General features: G+C 33.5%; 1 protein-coding gene across 1 annotated transcript in view; it reads left to right on the forward strand.

Annotated features, from left to right (window-relative positions):
• The first annotated feature begins 3856 nt into the window (after positions 1 to 3856).
• Positions 3857 to 21816, forward strand: part of LOC106719841 (BMP and activin membrane-bound inhibitor homolog) — a 58416-nt gene continuing 40456 nt past the window's right edge. The window contains exon 1 of the mRNA XM_014514300.2: positions 3857 to 4182. Coding sequence (XP_014369786.2) covers positions 4077 to 4182 — 106 coding nt within the window. The 5' untranslated portion in view covers positions 3857 to 4076. The remainder of the gene's footprint in view (positions 4183 to 21816) is intronic.

Genomic DNA, 21816 nt, shown 5'->3' on the forward strand with positions numbered 1-21816 from the left:
AAACTCGCTAGTTTCCTGGCCCCGCTCAAAAAATCCCCTTCCTTCTCGGAATTTCTCCCGTATAATTAACTTTACAATGAGAAATTTTAAAAATTCCTTTGTTTTCGTCTTGAATATTGTCTTCAAGTTGAAGTAGTTGATAAAATGCCGTCTGATTGTTTTTACTCCATTCTTTTAGCGTTTGTTCTCTTGCAGGTAAATTATTGCAAGTTTGATTTATTTTTATTGCTTTATGACTTACTTTATATTCGAAATTCTACTTAATATAAATACGGGAATAAAAAAAAACTTCGAAAGTTATGTTTAGGTTAGGAAAATCTATGTAATCTTTATCAACGCACTTGTTTCAAAACTTAAAAAAAAAGTTCTTCGTGAAAAAACAAAACTATAAGGTAAACATTTATATTTGTCATCTGAAAAATACATACGAATCAATAACCTCATCTTTTATAAAGCGAGTTAAAAAGCTCCTGCTATCTGCTAGATGTCCCCACATGTCAGATATTCTCTTCAAAGTAATTTCTACAACAAACACATCGCTGTATTTGTAAGGTTAGCAACCGAGCAAAATGGAGAGTCATTATAGGTTATTAATATACAAGGGCCGGTTGGGACGAGGGCCGGCCCTCGGATTGAACGCATTCCGGCCCTAACAAAGGGCCTCGTTGCACGCTGCCGTATACTCTCTTTGTTTTTTACAAAGCCCTGTCAGCGTTAGGCTAGTACCGCACTAGCGACTAAAAATATCGAAAATATTTATCATTACTTTGAGCTTATGCCATATCATTTTCTAAGTCAATTTCAAAGCTAATTAAAATCTATTTGTAGGGAGTTAGGTAAATTTTTAAACTTAAATTGCATCTAAAACACTGAACTACAACAATAAAATAAAAGCAAGAAATTCTGTACTTACTTAAAATGCGATAAGCACTTGTATTTTATCTAAATAAAGTATCAAATCAGTACTTATATTTTTAAGGTCTAACTAAAGATAATTTCTATTTTTATAGTTGAAATGTGAAATTATGTTTTGTTTACACATTTCACTGGTTGTCAATGTCATGATGTATTGTCTATGATTTTCTTTAGAAATTATTAGTGTTAAAATGAATGATACAAATACGTCTTTCTTTATAAAGTCTTTGTTTACAGCCTTATAAAAAAGAAACGTCTGTTTTTCATTTTCATTGAATTCTACTATAATCGATAGTGCACCCGTAGCCTATACTAAGTAGCGATTGAAACGAATGCGCTGTTCGATTTTTAAATGAGAGCCTTTCGTCATATCTTTCGTTTTATTTCCTTTTCTCTCGTTCACAAATAAAACATTTCTCTATTCCCGCGGTACATGTGGTCTTAAATGTACTTGTACGTTGAAATGTTTATAACTTCGTGTTGATATTATTTTATATATATCAAAATTGTTGTGATTAGTTAATCTATGAACATTTTCATATTCTGTGAGATCTGGCACCAAAAATACACAATTATATTAGGTCCTTACATATGAAATTGGCGTTTTTCGTACTGGCCACTTTAATCACGAATTTCTCCTCTTTGGTAAGGAATTCCAAATTCAAATTTGTACAGCTATAGACTCATGTATTTGTGGTTCGATGACCGTCATTCATTTGTTTTTTTTCTTCTGTTTTTTTCTGTTTGCGTCACTCATTTTACAAAATGGAAAACTTAAAATATCGCATTATTTACGAGTACGAGTTCCGCCGTGGCACTAGTGCTGCGGAAACGACTCGAAGGGTGAATGATGTGTATGGCGGTCGTGTTGCAAAAGAAAACACAGTTCGTTTTTGGTTCCAACGTTTTCGTTCTGGAAATTTCGATCTGCAGAACAAGCCCCGTGGACGGCCTGAGACTCAATTTGATAATGAAGAGTTGAAGGCTATTGTGGAAGCGGATCCATTGCAAACCACGTCCGAGTTAGCTGCAGGCTGCGATGTTAGTGATAAAACTGTTTTAATTCACTTGAAGCAAATTGGGAAGTTTAAAAAGCTTGAAAGGTGGGTACCTCACGAATTGACTGAAGCAAACCGGCAAACGCGCGTCGACTGTTGCGTTACATTACTAAACCGGCACAATAATGAAGGTATTTTAAACCGAATCATTACCTGTGATGAAAAATGGGTTCTTTACGATAATCGGAAGCGCTCAGCGCAATGGTTGGATCCTGGCCAGCCAGCCAAATCCTGCCCCAAGCGAAAATTAACCCCAAAAAAGTTACTTGTAAGCGTTTGGTGGACTAGTGCCGGTATTGTTCATTACAGTTTTCTCAAATCTGGCCAGACTATTACGGCAGATGTCTATTGTCAGCAATTGCAAACCATGATGGAAAAGCTAGCGGCTAAACAACCTAGGCTGGTCAATCGCTCCACGCCACTGCTGCTTCACGTCAACGCTAGACCATACACTGCGCAACAGACGGCTACTAAATTAGAAGAGCTTCAATTGGAAAGTCTAAGACATCCTCCGTACTCCCCGGACCTTGCTCCAACAGATTACCATTTTTTTCGAAATTTGGATAACTTCTTGCAAGGGAAAAAATTCAACTCCGATGGGGCAGTCCAAATCGCCTTCAAAGATTTTATTGATTCCCGTCCGACTGGTTTTTTTAGTAAAGCGATCAATGAACTACCTATGAGATGGCAAAAGTGCATAGAAAATAATGGTTCATACTTTGATTAATTAAATATATTATATTAAAAAATATTCGACTTTTTGTTCCTCCCATACAAAACGCCAATTTCATATGTAAGGACCTAATATTTACACATTATTAATATAAATGTGAAAGTTTGGAAGGATGCATCGACCTACGCAATTTGTTGCAATGTAACTCCACAACGGTTTAACAAATCGGGATGAAAATTAATATATTCCGAAATACAAAATAGGGGTTATTAACCCAGTTTACTTTTTATTCCACTCGGATTAAGGCGGCGACACCTATTTCATGAGTATATATTTTTTTACTTATTATTTTACATTGGGCACTTCAAAATAATAAAGAATGTCAATAGTTCTTTGAATATAACAAAACAATTGTCACAATACATTTGAAAAACGCAGAAAGTAGTTATCTTTTCATCTATTCAGGTAGACGGTATCCAAACATGTAGATACTTGAAACTTGAAAGCAACAATTAGCCATCCCCGTGCTGGCGCCCGCACTAAAATAGTTAAACGCCACCTCGAAGAAAGTTGCGGTAAAACTATCATAAAAAACAATAGAGAAGCGCGCTAAAATAATTTCCAAATGGTATTAAAATGTTGAATTACGTTGCTTGCAAAATTTATTCTAAATTGTGACTTAAGTCTATGCACTAAAATATTATTTATCTTGTTTACATTCTTTCGATAATTTCCAATGTTTCCTATCATAGTGATGTTCTACGATTTGTCAAATATTTTAATAAGTTGAAAAGAAAATTGAATTGATTGTACTGAACATTGACAAATAAATAAAAATCAATACCAACTGCCTAGTTTGAAACCGCCGCCCGTTACCGCCATGCAAATTTAAATTAGAATTAATAACGCTGAAAATAATTTATAACATATTTTTGTATCAATAAATCATAGCTCTTTATCTAAATATACATATTTATTATAAACAAACTCGAAAACCTAATCTAAAATTTAATCTAAAATAAAGATGCGTAAAAAATAGTCGATGAATTTAATTTGTATTAAAAAGCACACCACTACGTAGAAACAGAAGTCATTCGCTTGCTCGCTCTTCGCCACTGTTTCTATCTCACGTTGAATTCTACCATCAACCAATAGTTGAGTTATGTCATTCGACTGTAGCGGTTGTGTCGTTTGGTTCGTAACGCGCTAAACGCGTGTTTATTTATGTTTTCATACACATTTACATTTATATTTTATTTTTAATATGAATGAAATCTGACATTAAAAAAACTAGGAGAACAGGATTGTGAATATAATTAAGGAAAAAAAGGTGAAAACATTTAGTGTTGTGATGACTTGAAACTAGTGATGTAGGATTAGAACTATTTTGTAAAGTTTTAAATATTTAACAAGTTTGAATTGACAAAGAAATGGCGTTGGTTAATTTTATTTTGTGTTTGGTGCTTATTTTGTACCAGCTCTCTGCCGCATATAGTGATGAAACATCTTCGGAATCAACAGATCTTGGTCTAATCGGTAAGTTCTAAACTGTTTACATACATTATAGTAATGAAGCCATTAGAAATGTAAACAAAAAAAGCATTGTCAATTCCATAATGAGACGGATTCACCGGTTTTATGAATTTGTTTATGATAATTAACCTACCCTCTTAATGTTAAATCAAATATTAACCTTCACTTCATTATGAATTTATTTATGAGAAGACCATTGTGTTTTCGAATATATTATTTTTTATCGTATTGTTTGTGGATAACCCACAAGAGTGCTTTAAGAGCTTTATAATTATTAAAGCTTTTAATTATTTTAAGGGCTTGTTGTAGCCTGTAGCCTTACTGTATTATTTTGATAAATAACCGACGAATTTTTGTAGATGTCACCGACTGATTGTGACTACAGTCCGTTTTGAATTTGTCTAAGCAAATTAGTCGACAACTTACATGTCGGATACCAAACTTATTGCTTTTACCTTCTTTCTAAAAGGTGTGATGTTATATAAAATTGAAGTATAACTTTTTTTTAATTCTTAAATTACTTTTATTTAAAACAGCTTTATATAAACAACTTGATAAGATTTTTGTGGCATAAAATTCGTCTGTGTTATTGAGTAAGTTCAAAGTTTATCACAATCAGGCACATGTTTGGTAATGCTTTTTTTCACGGCTCGATTACAGTTACTGGCTTGATGTAAGGTTATGCCAAAGTACAAAGGTTAAATATTTGATTATTGTAAACTTTAAATACAATTTCTTAGTACAATTACAGCAATTTTACGTAATTTAATAGACTAGCAGTAGTCTGTTTCGAGAAATCTCCTTTATTTGAGGTCCGTACAATTTTTAACAAATTGAACGTTCTTACAAGTCAGAATAAGGTATAAATCAGTCTGATCTTTTACAATCCTAGTTCTAATAATACAATAAAGGAAAAGTAGCGGTTAGTAGGCATATATTTTAAGTTATCGGTAAACAGAAGATAACAAAATCGAGTTTTTTCATCAGTAGAAATCACATTTAAGTAAATACACTCGATTTAACACTGATTAAGTCAAAGATTAAATATCTTTCCAATTAACGACTTATTATGTAAATATTATATTCGTGTGCTTTCATTATGTCTCGATTTCTTATTGAATTAACTCGATAATAACAAATAAACATAAATGCCCTTTCGTAGTGGGATAAGGAAAAAATCTTTATAAGTTACAATAAATTATTGACTCGATGTAGTCTGTTCTTGGTGACTTGAAGAAACTATCGATCATATTGAGTTTGATTTTGCTAGCCGCAAAAATGTTTGAAAAGATACACAAGCATTTTGGCCTGCGTTCCTGAATTACTAATTACTTATTCATTAAATTATTGTTCTCTTAATAACAGATGAAAAGCGTGGTCGTTTACTTTTTAATGCAAGAATCAGCAATAATTCCTGGCAATTGATTTGCTAGGTCGAGAAGAGTGCTCTTCTGAACACGTGCCAACTAAGTTCCGGGTATACTTTTGTTTTGTTCCCTTTTTTATTATTTTCTGCAATCGCAAATGGCGACAAGCAGACAGGTCGTGTCTTGTATCGATCGATTTTGTGATGTCACCGACCAATCCATCGCCTATCGTGATCTGATAAGAGGCCGCCGGCGCCGCCCCTATCAGTTAGCAATGTTGATCTCAAATGCACGACTTCCATTGACGTATTTCCACTGAATTTCTGACCATTGAACTTAAAACAACGTATTGTATCGATAAAATGTCTTTAACTCTTATTATCTATTACTTGCATTATTTGGTAAATACCATTGGTGACACACTTAGATGACACTTTTTATTTTTCTTTTTTCTTTTCTCTTACAATGTGAAAATTTTTCAGTCGCTAGGTATATTTTTATCCCAGTAGGTAGGTATGAATTGAGCACTTGATAGGCAAAAAAAACGCATCGTTAACATTTAACGACCGCCATATTGAGTTTCCTGTGACGTCATAGTCTATGACACACTGGATTAACAATCTTAGCACATTTGTTGAAATCACTCACAGAATGTTCCAGAATAGATCACATGTTACCCATATACACTGTATTACTACGGATATCGAATAGCAGTAGTAACATAAAATGACAAATTTGTATGGAATTATTCGAAAGTAACACTGCAACATCATTATTAATTTCTTCGTTATACTTTTTTTTTTGCTTATAATATTCTGATAAGTTTTTAAACAAAAATTAACTAGACCAATTGTATAAGTATTAAAACAATTCGTAAATTACATTAACATGTGTGCGACGCGCCGAAACGTCGGGCGCCAGTGACGTCACAGACAACGCCCGCTACACCCCAAGGCAAAGGTAAGCTGTCCATTCAGCCAGCGGGACTATGATAGATCGCGTTCATAACTCATTAGACGCTGATATTATCTGTATTAACTTTACCTTTAATACTTTCTGGTCTACATTCTCTTTGTTAAATCCACTTAAAATAATAAAACCGGATGATTCCTTCGGATTAACTGATAAAATATTCGATAAATGCATTTCGATGACATTTTTGATTGTACGTAATTTAATTTCTTGAATTTTGTTTTAAACTTGTGAACTGACACATTTTGTAGTATGAACATTTGTTAAACGGGTATTTAATCACTATAAAATAAACTGATTCAAGTGCACCCAACGGGATCCGCTTTCACCATTTCTCTAACAATGGCAACTTGGCTTTTAATTGCGTACGTGTTCAACAGTTACGCTGTATTAATGTTCAAGGTTTTACTTTTGTAATGGATGGGCAGAAATATTGAAATGTCTAATAGGTACTATACGAATCCTGGTTTTGTAATCGAAATTGGCACAAAAATTTATATAAATTTATTGATTTAGTTTCGAGTTTGTTTAAAATTTAATATCAAATATTTTATTAACAACCGACAAATAATTCTTTGCTAAACCTTGTGTTGTACTCTTACAGTGTTTTTTTTTTACTGTTTTTTTTTATTAATAATCGTTCCAAACGTTTGCAATCTGACGGCATTCCAAACAACTATCTCTATGTTAAATTAAAGATGCAATTTAGAATTCGTCCCGCCATCAATTTGAGGCATCATTATACGAAAGAATTCTAAAAGTGGCGGCAAAAAATCGACGATAGATTTACGATCGATCTCTCTATAAGTAGTCAAGTTGTCTTTTTTCTAACGCTTATTTTATAGAAAGAATAACTCTACTGAACAAATTTTGATATCTACTTTGTTTCCTTTTTCAAAGATACATCGTGGGTATATAATATAATGTGCCAGTACCATTTCTTCTAAAGCAAAAAAGAAAACTTATTGTTAACACTTTCAGTGGTATTGATTCTCGTAAAAATCGTTATAGTATTGAATGTGTTAAACATCATAAAGTGTAACGGATATTTACATTAAATTGGGACGGTAAAGACATTAATAGCATGGTCCCACGTACAGGGGAAGCTAATCTTTTACAAAAAGAATTAAAGGGTGTCTCCGTTAAATACTTGTCTGGCGCCAAAATTGTAGACGGCGCCATCCTGGTGTTCACTACGTTTACACCATTTACAACCTTATGACTTAGGTAATAAGTGTTATAATTTATTGTAGTAATAGAGAGGAGGGTAACTTGGGGGATATCCAACAAGCGTACCATTATGTTGCGATTCATTATAAAGGAGGGGGAACTAGATTGATACTAGATACACCTGCTTAATGAAAGCCATATGTGCAACGAACACAAAGACGATGCCGTTATAGGGGTAGTCAGAGGTTATAAATACAGATGCTATTTTAAAACAGGTTCTTGTATAGATGAGCAGCATTTTTTAAATTGCTAACCTACCCTCATTTTGATCGAGGTATTCAAACTATCTACCTAATTATCATTGTGACAAATTGCCTGCAATAAATTAACAGAAATATCCATAATTGTAAATACCGAAGTAAAGAAACTTTTTTGTGTAGATGTTTCTGCCAAGGTAATATACATTTGTTCATGCAGTACATTCCGAATGGCGTTCTCTCGTCCGAATATAGTGCATTGTTCGAACTCTCGGCGCACGATTGATAATCTATTTTTATATATTACATATACGCACTGCTACATGTATATACAGATGCGTCATCTCATGTAGTAGTTTTACGAAAACGAATCTTGTGGAAATCTTTCCGCGAATCACTTGTAATGATGACTGCTGAAAATTGTACAATGTATTAAGGAATTGTCTGGCGTCGAAGTGGATAAAGTGACCTATTTTATTTGAACGATTATGTATAATGTATCGGCTTTACGTCCGTAAACCAGCTTTTAGGAAATATCAAGCGACTATATTATGGTGACTTACAAATGGTGATCGTAGTTTTTGAAATAAAAACTCGACAGAAATAAATTTTTATATCTTAACTAGCTGTCACTCGATTTAAAAAAATACTTGATAGTAGCCTATGTGTTCTTCCAGACTATGTTTTACATTATCGCCAAATTTCATCGAGGTCCGTTGAACCGTTCTGGAGATACCTTCTAACAAACATCCATCCGTACATCTAGACTTTCGCATTTATAATATAAGTAAGATTTAGTGTACACTAAAATAAAAATTCGTACAGCTCAAAACGACTAACCTATGAAAATTTTGTGTATCTTGCCTATCCCTTTGGATTAAAAGCGGTTTTTTTTTTATTAAAAACTCGTTTCAGTTCCCGCCACATTATGACTTTCAAATGAGTCGGTAAACACATGAGCGATAATTATCTACACGCACTTTATGGTAATTTTATTTTGAGTAATGATACTCGTTCCTACGTAAGTCCATTTTTAGATGGTTAATGTTATGTACGGCATTATTTGTATAAGTGAAATTGAAATTTTAATAAGTTTATGATGGAACTAGCCCGCTACTTCCTCGCATAGTTATAGAGAAATTATGTGAAAACAAAAAAAAAATTCAATTCAATGAGAACTATATCCTGAAAAATACCTATCTTATATTTTCCTATTCGTTCTTTCAGACTACATTTCATTTCTTAGTAAAAGTTCTTTGAAATTTCATCCGTCCCAGAGGTGACCTGGCTATGGCTAAACCGTCGTATTACGTGCCTACTTGATTTCTCCATTTTGGCGCTGGAGGTTGCGGTTGATAACGGTGGTGAAGATTCGAACTAATAATAAAACTGTCAGGAACTTCAATAGACGCAATAATTTGGAACGAATCATAAGCTGTCATTTCCAAGCAATGACTTATCCATTTATAGAGATCAGTACCTGGTATCATTCATCTGAAGTACCTACCACTAATGATGACCAAATAAATTAAAATGTATGAAGATGTATTAAAAATAAATGACTCAATTTTGCATTAATTCTCCTTCCTGGCAATCAATAATGCAACCAGTAGCAAATACAATTAAGTCATACATTTTACAGTGCAAATTCTCTTGCACATAAAAATCGTAAGATTGTTTAAAAAACTTAAAACACCTTACTATTCAAAGAATGTTGATGTTTCGAAACCAGAGTCCGTAACTGATGATTTAATTAATTTCCACGCCTAAATAACCGTGAAGCATTCAATTATAGCATACTTTAAAGCTTACTGTTATCGCCAAAATAACGCATAAAAGAATAAAAACTAAATAAAGAATAAAAATATTTAAAAAGGAAATTATTCACACGCAACAAACAATTTGTTTTTTTAGTAGTGTTGCCATTTAAAATGTCAAGCGTTTTTAAAATTGCGAGCTTATTGTTTATTTTATCTGTATAAGACGATCATTATCGAACATTGGCGCCGTGAAGTAATTGCAGTGTAAGTTGATAGGTGTATAACAGGGGGCTGGTTACGACAGTTGCACCTAACTTCCGCCACCCGCCGGAAATGTGGCGCCGGCGCTGCGGTCGCGGTGTCATTCGAGCGCGGACTGTCACACAATGTGGACGTAACGCATCGCTGCTACTGTAATTAGCAATTTGAATTCTACATTGTATTGATGTGAATGGATGTCCGGTAGTGAAACTTTTTGATGGGTTTCAATTAGGAAACCAATTACTACTGATCCTTCGATTGTATGACAGCCAAGATGGGCAAGTCTTTAGGTGGCACTTTACGCGTACAATGCAGTATAGTGGCCTGGAAATTATGGGCATTGTCTACCTGTGCGTTGGACAATTTTTCATACGAAATGTATAAACCACTCATATAAAATACAGACACACTTACAACTGAAATTGTTGGACAATGTTTGGACATGTTTGTTTCTAACATAAACATTTGGATGTCACAAATGTATACAAACATAGCCAGCTACCATTTGTTCGCAAACATTAACAGTTTATATATAAATATATAGACAAGCTAGTCGCGTCTGTACTTTAGGATTAACATAAAATAGTTAGCTAGTCAGCTAGGCTATAGGACCTTGCGAATCCCGTCACGCGGTGCGTTGCAGTTAAACAGCTCATATATATGCGACAGACATCGCTTGTCGAAGGTGACTTTGACACTTTGATGGTAAGCAGGCTCGTCTATTCGATGCCAACTTTGGAAATGTCGGAGCTTACTTATTTATTTTCATGTTTTGTTTACATACTGCTGCTATGTATTTTAGCAAAGAAAATACTTATAATTACAACAGTTATTAATCTGTCAAATAGCAATCTTCAATCTGTTTAAAGTTTTACTAATGTTTTTAAGAGTTAAAATGACAATGGCTTAATGAAACTATGATGTTTTTGAATATTTTTCGTTAATTTTTTGTTTGTATATTTATATTATGAAAATTAGTATTTATTATTACTATCTTGACATCGTTTGTGCATTTAAATAATGCACAAAATGACAATTTATTCTAACAAGGTTAACGTACTTTAACTGCATTTTTCCAGTACTTTCTGAATACGTTTATGTTATATTTCTAGATACATGTCTATTGAATTCTATGTGAATTACATACATACATACGACAGTAAAACACTGTCTTGTGATTTATAATGGCCACATAGCAATGGTCCTTGGTCTTACGAATATCGATTGTAGAATAAGTAATCGATTAACATGTTTCGAATATAAATCGATTTCTGTTGGCATCGATAATCCATTGTTCGGATGCCAATGACTATCGAATGTAAAGTGACATTTGCCTTATAAAGTGAGATGAAAAAAACAACTGGTTTTCTTTTTTTTAAATAGTGTATCTGTTGTTTGTTCAGGGTTTTAAGCGTCCTTTATTATTCTTAAGACAATAGTTTCGATATGTGATTGTATTAATTAATTTTGTATGATTTGTTCTTACAATTTAATTTTTTTTTAAGGTTCTTTTATAGAATATATTCTACCAGTGCGCTATATGAATTTAATTACAGTCTTGACTCTGCACGGTATCAAAATATAAGTGTACCTACGTGTGAATTATTGTTGTCACAATTTATGCTTCGCTGGCAAGGAAGTTGACTCAAATGTTAAACGTCCGTGTAATGTTTTATAGCTTCGATTCTCAAACGTGGGTGGTCCCGTATTTCAAGCAATTGCATTTATTTTTTTTTTATTCAAAAATTGATCTTAGTATTTCTGCTCTTTAGAACACGCACTAAAACCTTTAATTTACTAATATTATAAATGCGAAAGTTTAGGTGATCTTGATGAAATTTGGCACAGATGTAGAACATAGTCTGGAAGAACACATAGGCTTACGTTAAGACATATGACATATTCCTTAAATTAGTAAGCTATTAATTCTTTTTCTAATGAAACATGTAATACGTGGGAGTTACATATATTTGTGTTAGTTTGCTCGCATTTCGACGCTCCCACGCATAGCTCTGTTAATAATTAACAAACGAGCGAGTTTGTTTAGGTCTTATGTCAATGGGTTGACTCGAATTAGAAGACATTGCCTTACTAAAGAATTTTCTTTTTTGAACCTTATGACTAACTTAAATATCTTAACAATCGACTAATTTGTTAAAAGTATTTTAAATATGTTTTTGTATTGCCTTTATTAAAGAGTGAAATTACTACATTTTTATGAACACACATTCAAGAAGGTTCGTAGTTAACTAGTTAATTAAACCAACCAGTATAATAATTATTGACGTGAAAGTGTTTTCACATTAACTAGAGATCTTTTATTATTGGTTACTGCATTAATTGGCCAGCATACTTGGCTTGTGTTAAGATTTATACTTGAGCCATTTAGGTACTTTTGTGCGTAATAAACCTGATACGTCAGAGGAAGTTAAATGGATTACTTGGTTATTATTAATTAGTACACATATAAATTTGTCAAAATAAATTGTTTCTCATTGTCGTATATTTAAGAAAATTCTACATAAGGTAGAATGACAAAGCGTCCAGACGTAAACAACATTAAACCTTTATTCAAGTTATTCCTACTTCTTTTCTCGCGTTTTGGAGTAAAAATTTATCTCAAAACAAACGCGAATCGTTTCTTAAATCTTCATTTCTTTCTATTATTCAATATGTTACGTTACATCTTACTAATATTATAAATGCGAAAGTTTAGATGGATGGATGGATTTTTGCTAGAATCTAGATCTTGACGAAATTTGGCTCAGATGTAGAACATAGTCTGGAAGATCACGACAGCTAGTGTTATATTAAAACATTTTGATTTAAGGTGTACTTAATAACTCATAATGGATACTGTTTCCAGAAGTGAGCAACATTTGTTGGTTATCAAAATATTTTTTTAAATAATACAATTATAACCGAATAATAGATTAATCTTATATGTTAAAAAAGTAAACCATTCATTTCAATGAATTATTTTTGTAAATTGCAAGCATTTCGTCTAGTAAAACATTTGCGCGCCAAACGCTCTGACAGCCCACGCCATGTTTGTTTATCTGTGGTCGTGCGGAGGCGAGGCGCCAGCGCCGCTGCACGGTAATAATTGCCATATAAATATGGATATAAGTGTTATTAATCATAGATTATGCATTTATCACTTTAATCAATAAAATATTTTTTAACAATGTTATCATATGAATCATTTCTTTGTTGACAAAAATGTAAACTAAAGATAGTAATAATATTTTTTGTATTACGTTAGTTATAATGTCAAGGTAGCCCTATAAATTTCACAGTATAATTACGACCTCTTTAAACGATTCGAAAGAGATCGTACTTGTTATATTTTTCCATGGGAAAGAGCCAAATTAGTAAATGAATCACCTAGTTACGTGTTTACTGTTGCCTATAAACATAGCATGTAAATTATAGGACCAATTAATTTAAAATCGGAAAGTAAAATAGGATATTGAAGGCATAAAGTTGGTACCTATATAACCATTTTACCTGTGATGTACCACGACTTTCGAAGAACGTTTTTTGACTAAGGGTCTCCCTTAAACGACTCTATGTAGTTAGTCTATATTAGTAAAAATGTGTGGTCACCGCGAGACTAGCGCAGTATAACGCCGTCTACGATCCGCATTAATTATTCAACACTTAAGGCAACTGTTGCTTAAGAATTTTATTGCACTCCGAAATATTTTAAAGGCCTTTTTACGAGCGCTGCGCGGCCGCGATGTACGCTGTGACGTCACTCGCGCCATCTTGCTAGAGAATTTATATCGCACTAGTACTACTATAACAACGGATAATGCCTGATTACTATACTATAAATTACTTCTTTGTGACAGAACGACAGAATTAACACTTTTAATTTAATTTTAATTGCGTTCATTCCAGTTTCCACACATTTTTTTATCATATAGGAGTAAATTTGCAATAGGACTCTTTAAAGTAAGTAATCGAGCCAAATAGACATTCGGAACGGCGTTTTTTTTTTAATTATTTTTATTTGTTCAAATAACAGTGGCTAGTCACATTTTAATTACCTGTTTCGTTTTGGAACACACTGTATATGAACTAACATTCCACGTGCAATGTAGGTTAAGTCAAGTTCTAGATATTTAATATATAACATTTAAGTGTATAAATATAAAAATTATTTATTAACCATGTCACATGTGGACATGTTAGTGATTTGCCAATCGTATTTATCAAGTTGAGACCAAACAGCTACCATAGTAAGACCGTTTATGATATAATATGTGACTGCATAGATTATAAATTCAGGAGTTAAAAACTTTTGGTTCTAACTGTTTAACTAAAAATTGATTTTCAACTATGCTAAAAACGTATATTCTATTGTTATTTTTGTATTTACGACTCAATGAATAATTAAAAGTATAACATAACTTGCTGTTCAGAATTTTTTTGTAAATGAAAAAAATGATTATGAATACGGTTCAAACACTCAAGTGGATTAAATTTATAATGAAACTAGCTGTCGCTCGCGACTCCATGCGCGCGGAATTAAAAAAACATTAAAAGTAGCTTATGTGTTCTACCAGATTTCTTCCAAAACTATCTAGATCCGTTGAGCTGTTCTGGAGATATCTTCAAACAAACATCCATCCATCTAAACATTCAAATTTATAATATTAATAAGATGTGTTTCATAACCCATTTAACATTTTAAATCGTTTAATGGATAAACAAAGCATTTAACTTTTGCACGTAATTAAATATTAATCAATCGGCACCTTTGAGTTGGTGACTCCTGCCGCATCCGCATGTTGACACCCAGACAAACACGGCCGTATATGTACACAATAGGTACAGTTCGTGCATGCGAAATTAATTCGTAATACCTTATCAATAATTATGAGAATGCCGTCATTTGACTGACGGTGCGTTTTGAAAGTTTATTACTCGAACAATCAGGATAGAGAACCTTAAGTATAGACAAACAAAGTTTAAAATTGAATACGCATTAAAATAATTGAAAATTTTCAGGTCCAATGTTGAGGAGGTTCATAGTTGAATAATTTTATATTATTACTAGCTGTCACCCGCGACTCCGTCCGCGCGCAGTAAAAAAAATGAAAAATAGATGTTAGCCGATTCTCATAGATACCGGATAAGCACAAAAAATTTCATAAAAATCGGTCAAGCCGTTTCGGAGGAGTACGGTGACGAAAACTGTGACACGAGAATTTTATCTATTACATTAAAATTAAATGAGTTTTTTTTAAATAAGAACTAATACTGAAGGGATATCATTTAAAAAATCTTAGTGACATGAAACGTGTTAAAAATATCGTTTTAAAAACAGTTATCATTGAAAAGGTTATAAGGCTTTTAATGTTATCGCAAAAACAAAAAGAAACATATAATGCGTGGGTTTTGTTAAAAGTGACCGTGGGAATGGATAAAGAGAAATAGTGGCATATCTTTGTAATAAATTAAGTAGGCGTAAGGTTTATTTCAATAAATTACTTGCGACTTTAACTGGCGAATAATAATAAAGTAAGTAGTACTGCTACAGTAACTAATTGACCAAAAAAATTGTCATACATAATTGCGAGTCACGTTTACGACGTTGTAAGCTTAATAAATTCGAACTCCGTTTTAGAGAAAAGAATCCAAACATCCATATAGTTAATTACAGCATATTGATTATAGTTGTATTGTCCATTGTAGCTGCAATCAATCCCCTGGCTTCTAACCCCGATGAGATACACAAGACGGCGCCTCAGGTCTTGCTTGTGCAAAGATGGTTAATCTTTCCAGTAATACAACATTTATGTTAAAACTAGCTATCGCCCGCGACTGACAGGGCGGCATTAAAAAAAAACTTTATAAGTAACCTATGTGTTCTTCTAGACTTATTCTACCGTGCCAAATTTCATCAAGATCCATTGACGCGTTCTAGAGATACCTTCAAACATACATCCATCCATCCATCTATCTAAACATTCGCATTCATAATATTAGTAAGGTTTACACTATTTGAAAATTACTTGACACTATGGTTGTCAAAAAAATTTGATTCAAATAACTTTTAGAATGATTCACGACCAAAGTAACAAATAAAACAAACATATTTATAAAATAAATGGCAAATAAGAGTGATTTCGTAGAGACTCCGAGCATTGCACCCTTCTAATGCTCTTTAAGCGACCTTGGGCTTTATGGTCCATATAGTAAAGATACAATTTTCTGTACACATTGCTCAAAGACTTTCAGACAGCAATAATAGTTGATAGTTAAAACGTCGACAGTTGTGAATATTTATCGTATGTCAGACTCATTATAATTAAAACGTTTCTGCTCGAGACATTCTCACTTGAATTAAAGATTCAATACCAAGCGTGTTAATAAATAAATTTTATTGTCTGTTGTTGTATTTACTTATTTAATACTGCACCATTTAGTTTTTTATAAGCTATTCTACGAAAGGCTTGCGCCATGGGCGAAACAAAAACATTTTATAATCTGTCACTTAGTTGTCGAATTGGTTCGTTGTTATGCTAATGCATTGGCTTCTGTAGACGTATATTGTTTTTTGTTCGATGATATTTTAGTATTTAAATAGAAGAATCCATATTTTTATATTATACTAGCAGTTGTACGCGCGGAATTAAAAAAAATCTAGTGTAAATAAATATAGACTGTTACCCGGGGACTTTGTGGCTTCCTCACTTGTTCAATAGTTTCGGAGCCTATTCAACGCAAACAATCAAATCTCTTTATAATATTAGTACAGACAAACATTTTTATATGTTAACACTCTTTTAAACTACGATTGACGATCAGCAAAACCTTTAAATTGAACCCAAAACTAAAGTTAGTAAGTATAATATTTAGTCTACATGATAAATTTTCAAACTGGATATATTAGTACATAAATTCCTATTATTTTTTCTACTTGAAAAACATCACAGAATAGTATCTATATTAGTGTATGTAGTTTAAACGAGCAATGTTAAACATCTAAAAATAGCTGCGTGACTATTCAGTCCACTCTAATAAGCTGCGATAGTTTTACATCTGTTACCAGGTCGACGTTAAGTGACTATTCTCAATTGCTCCCAAACATCTGCGCTTCTCAAGAGCTCTTTTTTTACACGCTTCTTGAGACTAACAATCAAATATTGCTTCTAACTTAACTGATTACGATTACATATTTAAAATGCTGTGGAATTTATTTTTAACTACTATGGGATTGAAAATATTCAATCTTAATAATAGACGTTATAAAATGATATTTTATTTAGGTAATGTAATAAATAGATTATGTTATTGTTTCAATTAAATGTAACAAAATAAATGGGCTTATTTTCCTTAGCGATTAAATAAAAGAAATCTGGTTACACAAACCGATGTGCTTATGAAAGTATCGCTTCGAAAATAAATGTTATAAACAGTGACTAGCAATTTTAAACAGGATGTTTTATTTTGCACTCAATGTGTATTTTATCAATTGTTAAATAATTTATCCAAAATATTTCTGTTTGAATCGTAGCCAAAAATTTCTAAAACGTCCGCCATCCTGTGTTCCAAAATCAAAAACAAGTAACGGAAATGTATGATGTAGGATACACACGTTAGGGTTTGCATGACGGTTATAACCTCGACCACTCAAGCTAGGTTGTACATGACAGTTTCGACCGCACATGCATAACCTGTAAATAAAACTTATGCATGTGACAGATTTGTGTACTATGAAATTCGATTACGTCTGTAGGTTATGCTTGCAAGTTTATAATAGTAACCTAAAAAGGTTAACCGGAAGGCATAACCAAGACAGTATACATAGACTGTTCCTAACCTTACATTACCTAACGACTGTTGCTGATATAAGAGAACACAATGTCTGCATCATGTGAGTCACAAAACTAAAGCAAACTCGAGATTCTGAGTCAGAATAATGTTATCTTGAACTTTTATAGCTCGAGATCTCATTCCTCTAGACCAAGTCCGACTTAAAATCGGCTCCATTCGACATTAAGGGATTACATAAAAGATGTAACTCTTCATATGATGGGTTAAAATATACCCTAAAACATTCATAATGACCCAGAGATAGAGAATGTTAAGCGATGATTAGCGGACTAACTAGAATACAGATTTCCAATAAAATAGAACTCTAAACATCTTGTATGAATAAGGTTGAACGTACAAAAAAATAAATAAAGTTTTAACAAAACAAGAGTAACATTATATCATTTCTCCGTAATCAGCAGACCAACTTCCCAAGTATTGGAATACGCTGCGGTTTATTTTATCAAGTCCACAGCGGATGCAGTTCTATAGATTGTTGTAACACTCGCTCTCTGATAACTGCCACTGCATTTTCACGTACTTTCACATCTGATGAACTTTTGTTTCTGAAATAATAACAGTGTACATATATCTTTATATTGTCTTTTATATAGTTTGTTTCATTATAGAATGTCGCTAAGGGAGCTTTCTCACTCTCCTCAAACAACATTGTACGCAACAAGAAGTTTTAAAGACGTCTTCGAAATTGTGGATCGTACAAATTGATTTTTTATAATCTCAGTCTCCTTTTATTATGGTACCATAAATTTGAATGCATTTTATATTTGTTAGAATATCAACATCGTTATCACGCTCTAATTCCAAAAGTCTACCTCCAATAAAACATTTATTATCCTTCTAAAAGATTACGTGGAGTGTTGAATATACCGTCTGATAAACTGGCCGCATCATCTAATGCGCTTCGGCGATAAAACAGGCTTCGGAACAGGGGAAATCAATTAAGAAAAAGGTTCCCGTTATCAGGAACGGTACTAGGGCGTAAGGACGAACGGCCAGTATAGCGTCATCGCATCCAGCCCATTTGTCGAGTTTATTCCGGGAATAAGTAGGATGAGTTGATTGACATCGCCCACGCTGCATTAACAGCCGACTCTATTGCTCTTTTGTTCTCCACTCAGGTATGTCTACCTGCAATTGGCAAATAAGGGGCATCGGCATTTTTTTTGTGTCGCAACAGTAAAAAAAAATTTACCTGCAATTTTTATTTTTGTATCTAAATAGAAAAGTAATTGCTTTGGAATGATTTTTAGATTTTTATGTTATTATTCTTCGTGGAAGAAGTTTAAAAAATAATGTGAAATTTATTCTCAATACAGTATACAGCAATAGTAAGGGTCGAAATTAGATCACAATGTAGATTGGGACGATTCTAAGACTAATAGAAGTCAGGGAGTAGAACCACTCAGATGCTTGAATAATAACAATGTATGTAATCGTATTTTCTTAGTAAATACAAGTAAACATCAAGAGCTAGAACAGATTGCATCATCATTACTGATGATTTCGCCAAAAAGGCAACATCTGTGTCGAAGTTCATTAATTTCATCCATCAAATACATCGTATTTCTTTGCTTTTTTATAATGTAGACCAAATATTTTAAGTGGTCTTGTCAGTTTGTTTTAGTTTTGATTTAATGTTTGTTTTAAGGATACATTTTGTTCTGTTGTTTGTAAAATACCCTGAGTCATCGCCTACCTGTCGACAGGACCGTTTCAAAGTACCCACTTGACGAACCCTCTATCCATTGTTAGAGACGACTTAAAATGTGTTTAGTTTATTGTTTTTAGATTTATCTTTACTAAATGGATCACGTTGTTAAAAGGATTAGTGTTTTGTTTTAGTCCTGCATTTCCAATTTTAGCTTTTGCTTTATCTTCGAGCACTTTTAAAACAATCCTTTTAAGTCTTTTCTTATCTTCTCCTACACTAATACTTACAACCCTATTACATGGAGCTTCGAATATCTTCATGGAGTCTCACAGGTTTCCGTCCACTCACTTGGATTTCCGGCGACCCGTTAATCGAGCGCTGGCTTATAAATCACGTTGGGACGCCGATATGGCTAAAAGCATCGACCGAAAGAATAAAAATAGGCCCTGGCTAAGTCGATGTTCGTGTTTCGTGATAAGGTCGTTGTAGTTTTTGTCGGGACCGGGACAGACGCGAGAGATAGGCGGCGGACCAGATAATAAAACACGCTCCGTATAAGTAAAAGCTTGGAATATCTTGGCTTATGTGAATTAGGGTTATTGGTTATGGAAAGAACGCAATGAAGCTTATGGTAAAACTGAGAATATCCATTTAGCAAATACAGATTTTTTCAGTGTTACATTCATAAAGCAGCTTCCTACATTCATTAGCATGCCAATTTTATAGGGTTGTAATACAGTTTACAAGAATTTGATGAATTAGTCGTGTATGTTGCCTATGAGTCTTGATGGCCTTTGTATGCAGCGTTACTATTGTTAATTTCTTACGCATTACACAAAATGTACTAATTTTCGTTTCCGTATTACGTAAAGCTTTGTTCATCTTATCGAATACGAATTTATGTTTTTCGTCTTACAAGCACACCTGCTGCGGCTATAAATATATTACGCTCGCCGAACCCGAGCGGCGTTTGTGAGCCCGTGAGTACGTGTGGCCGTGAGACCAAGATGAATCCATAAATCCTTGAGTTAATGTATCCATAATTCCGTTAGACCTTCCGTAAAAAACCCATGAGTCCAATGTGAAGCTAACGTTCTCAGACAATCGAATAATGTTTGTTTTATTAATAGTATGTCAAAGCTTGTGAAGTGCTTGTATTATTTATTCACGTAAGACCCCTTGAGTAGTTTGTTTTGAGATGACTATAATAATTGTGAGAGAATCTGTGTGAAAGGTTTGTCAGTACAATCAGTATGTTACCAACATGAACACATGCGTTAACAACCTTTATGCAAGAAAAAGAAGGAAGTAGAAAAGAATTTTCCGTAATATAAACCCTCGTGATATAGATACCATGTTGTAATTGGAGTAACCAGCTACTGTGGCATTAGAGGGATATTCAAATTAAACATATTACGTTGAAGTAATTTGTCCGAAACGAGATATTTATCACATCGCCAGCCGCGCGCGACGTCAAAACGAACGGGACCGTTGCGTTTGCGGATACATTTTTTCACTTCACATCCCTCTCTCACACGTAACATAAGACAAAGATAACACTATCGATAGATTGCAACGTTATGACCGTGCGCCAGGGTTTATATTTGTTTGTTTGGAACACTCGAAGTATCGTAATGACTCGCTACGGTCGCATGAGCGCATTCATACGATTTATTTCGAAAACATCGTATGTAGAGTCTGGTGGTTTTTTGAATTTGAACTTTATGGTGTGTGGAATGAAATTTAAATTCGTATGTATGTAATGTGATTTCTAGGGTAGCATGCGCGTGCGCTTATCCTTGCGTCGGGCGGCTGGCGCCGGCGCCTCACTTAGCACTATTTTTTCTTCATCCGTCCTTATTCCTAATGTATTCATTAATTCTGTAATTTTATGCGCAGATATATCCTATGCGTAATTTTCCAGTTTGCAGTTAACTTGGTTTCAAGTTGCTCACGCGTAGGCGCGCAATATCCACGCTTATATCATTATTTATCATAATGCAGTAATTTTGTTGACGGTTGTGATGATGTTTAATGCAATCACATCATTAAAATATCACCAGATCATTGTGTAACAAAATGATTGATTGATATAAATTCTAAGAGAGGTAAAATGTCTTGTCATCACAAAGTACGTCAAGTTGTCTTGCAGTACGTATTAGTGACGTCATTCGATTGTTTTCAACCATCATGATGAATTTCAATCTCGTTATTCGATAACACATTTTTTATAATTCGGAACTGCTCAACGGATTTTGATGAAATCTGACATACCTACATGTAGAGCATAGTCTGGAAGAACACATAGGCAACTAATAACGTTTTAGAGAGTCGCGGGCGACAGCTAC

Source organism: Papilio machaon, chromosome 13, assembly GCF_912999745.1.
Source record: "Papilio machaon chromosome 13, ilPapMach1.1, whole genome shotgun sequence".
Taxonomy (NCBI): domain Eukaryota; kingdom Metazoa; phylum Arthropoda; class Insecta; order Lepidoptera; family Papilionidae; genus Papilio; species Papilio machaon.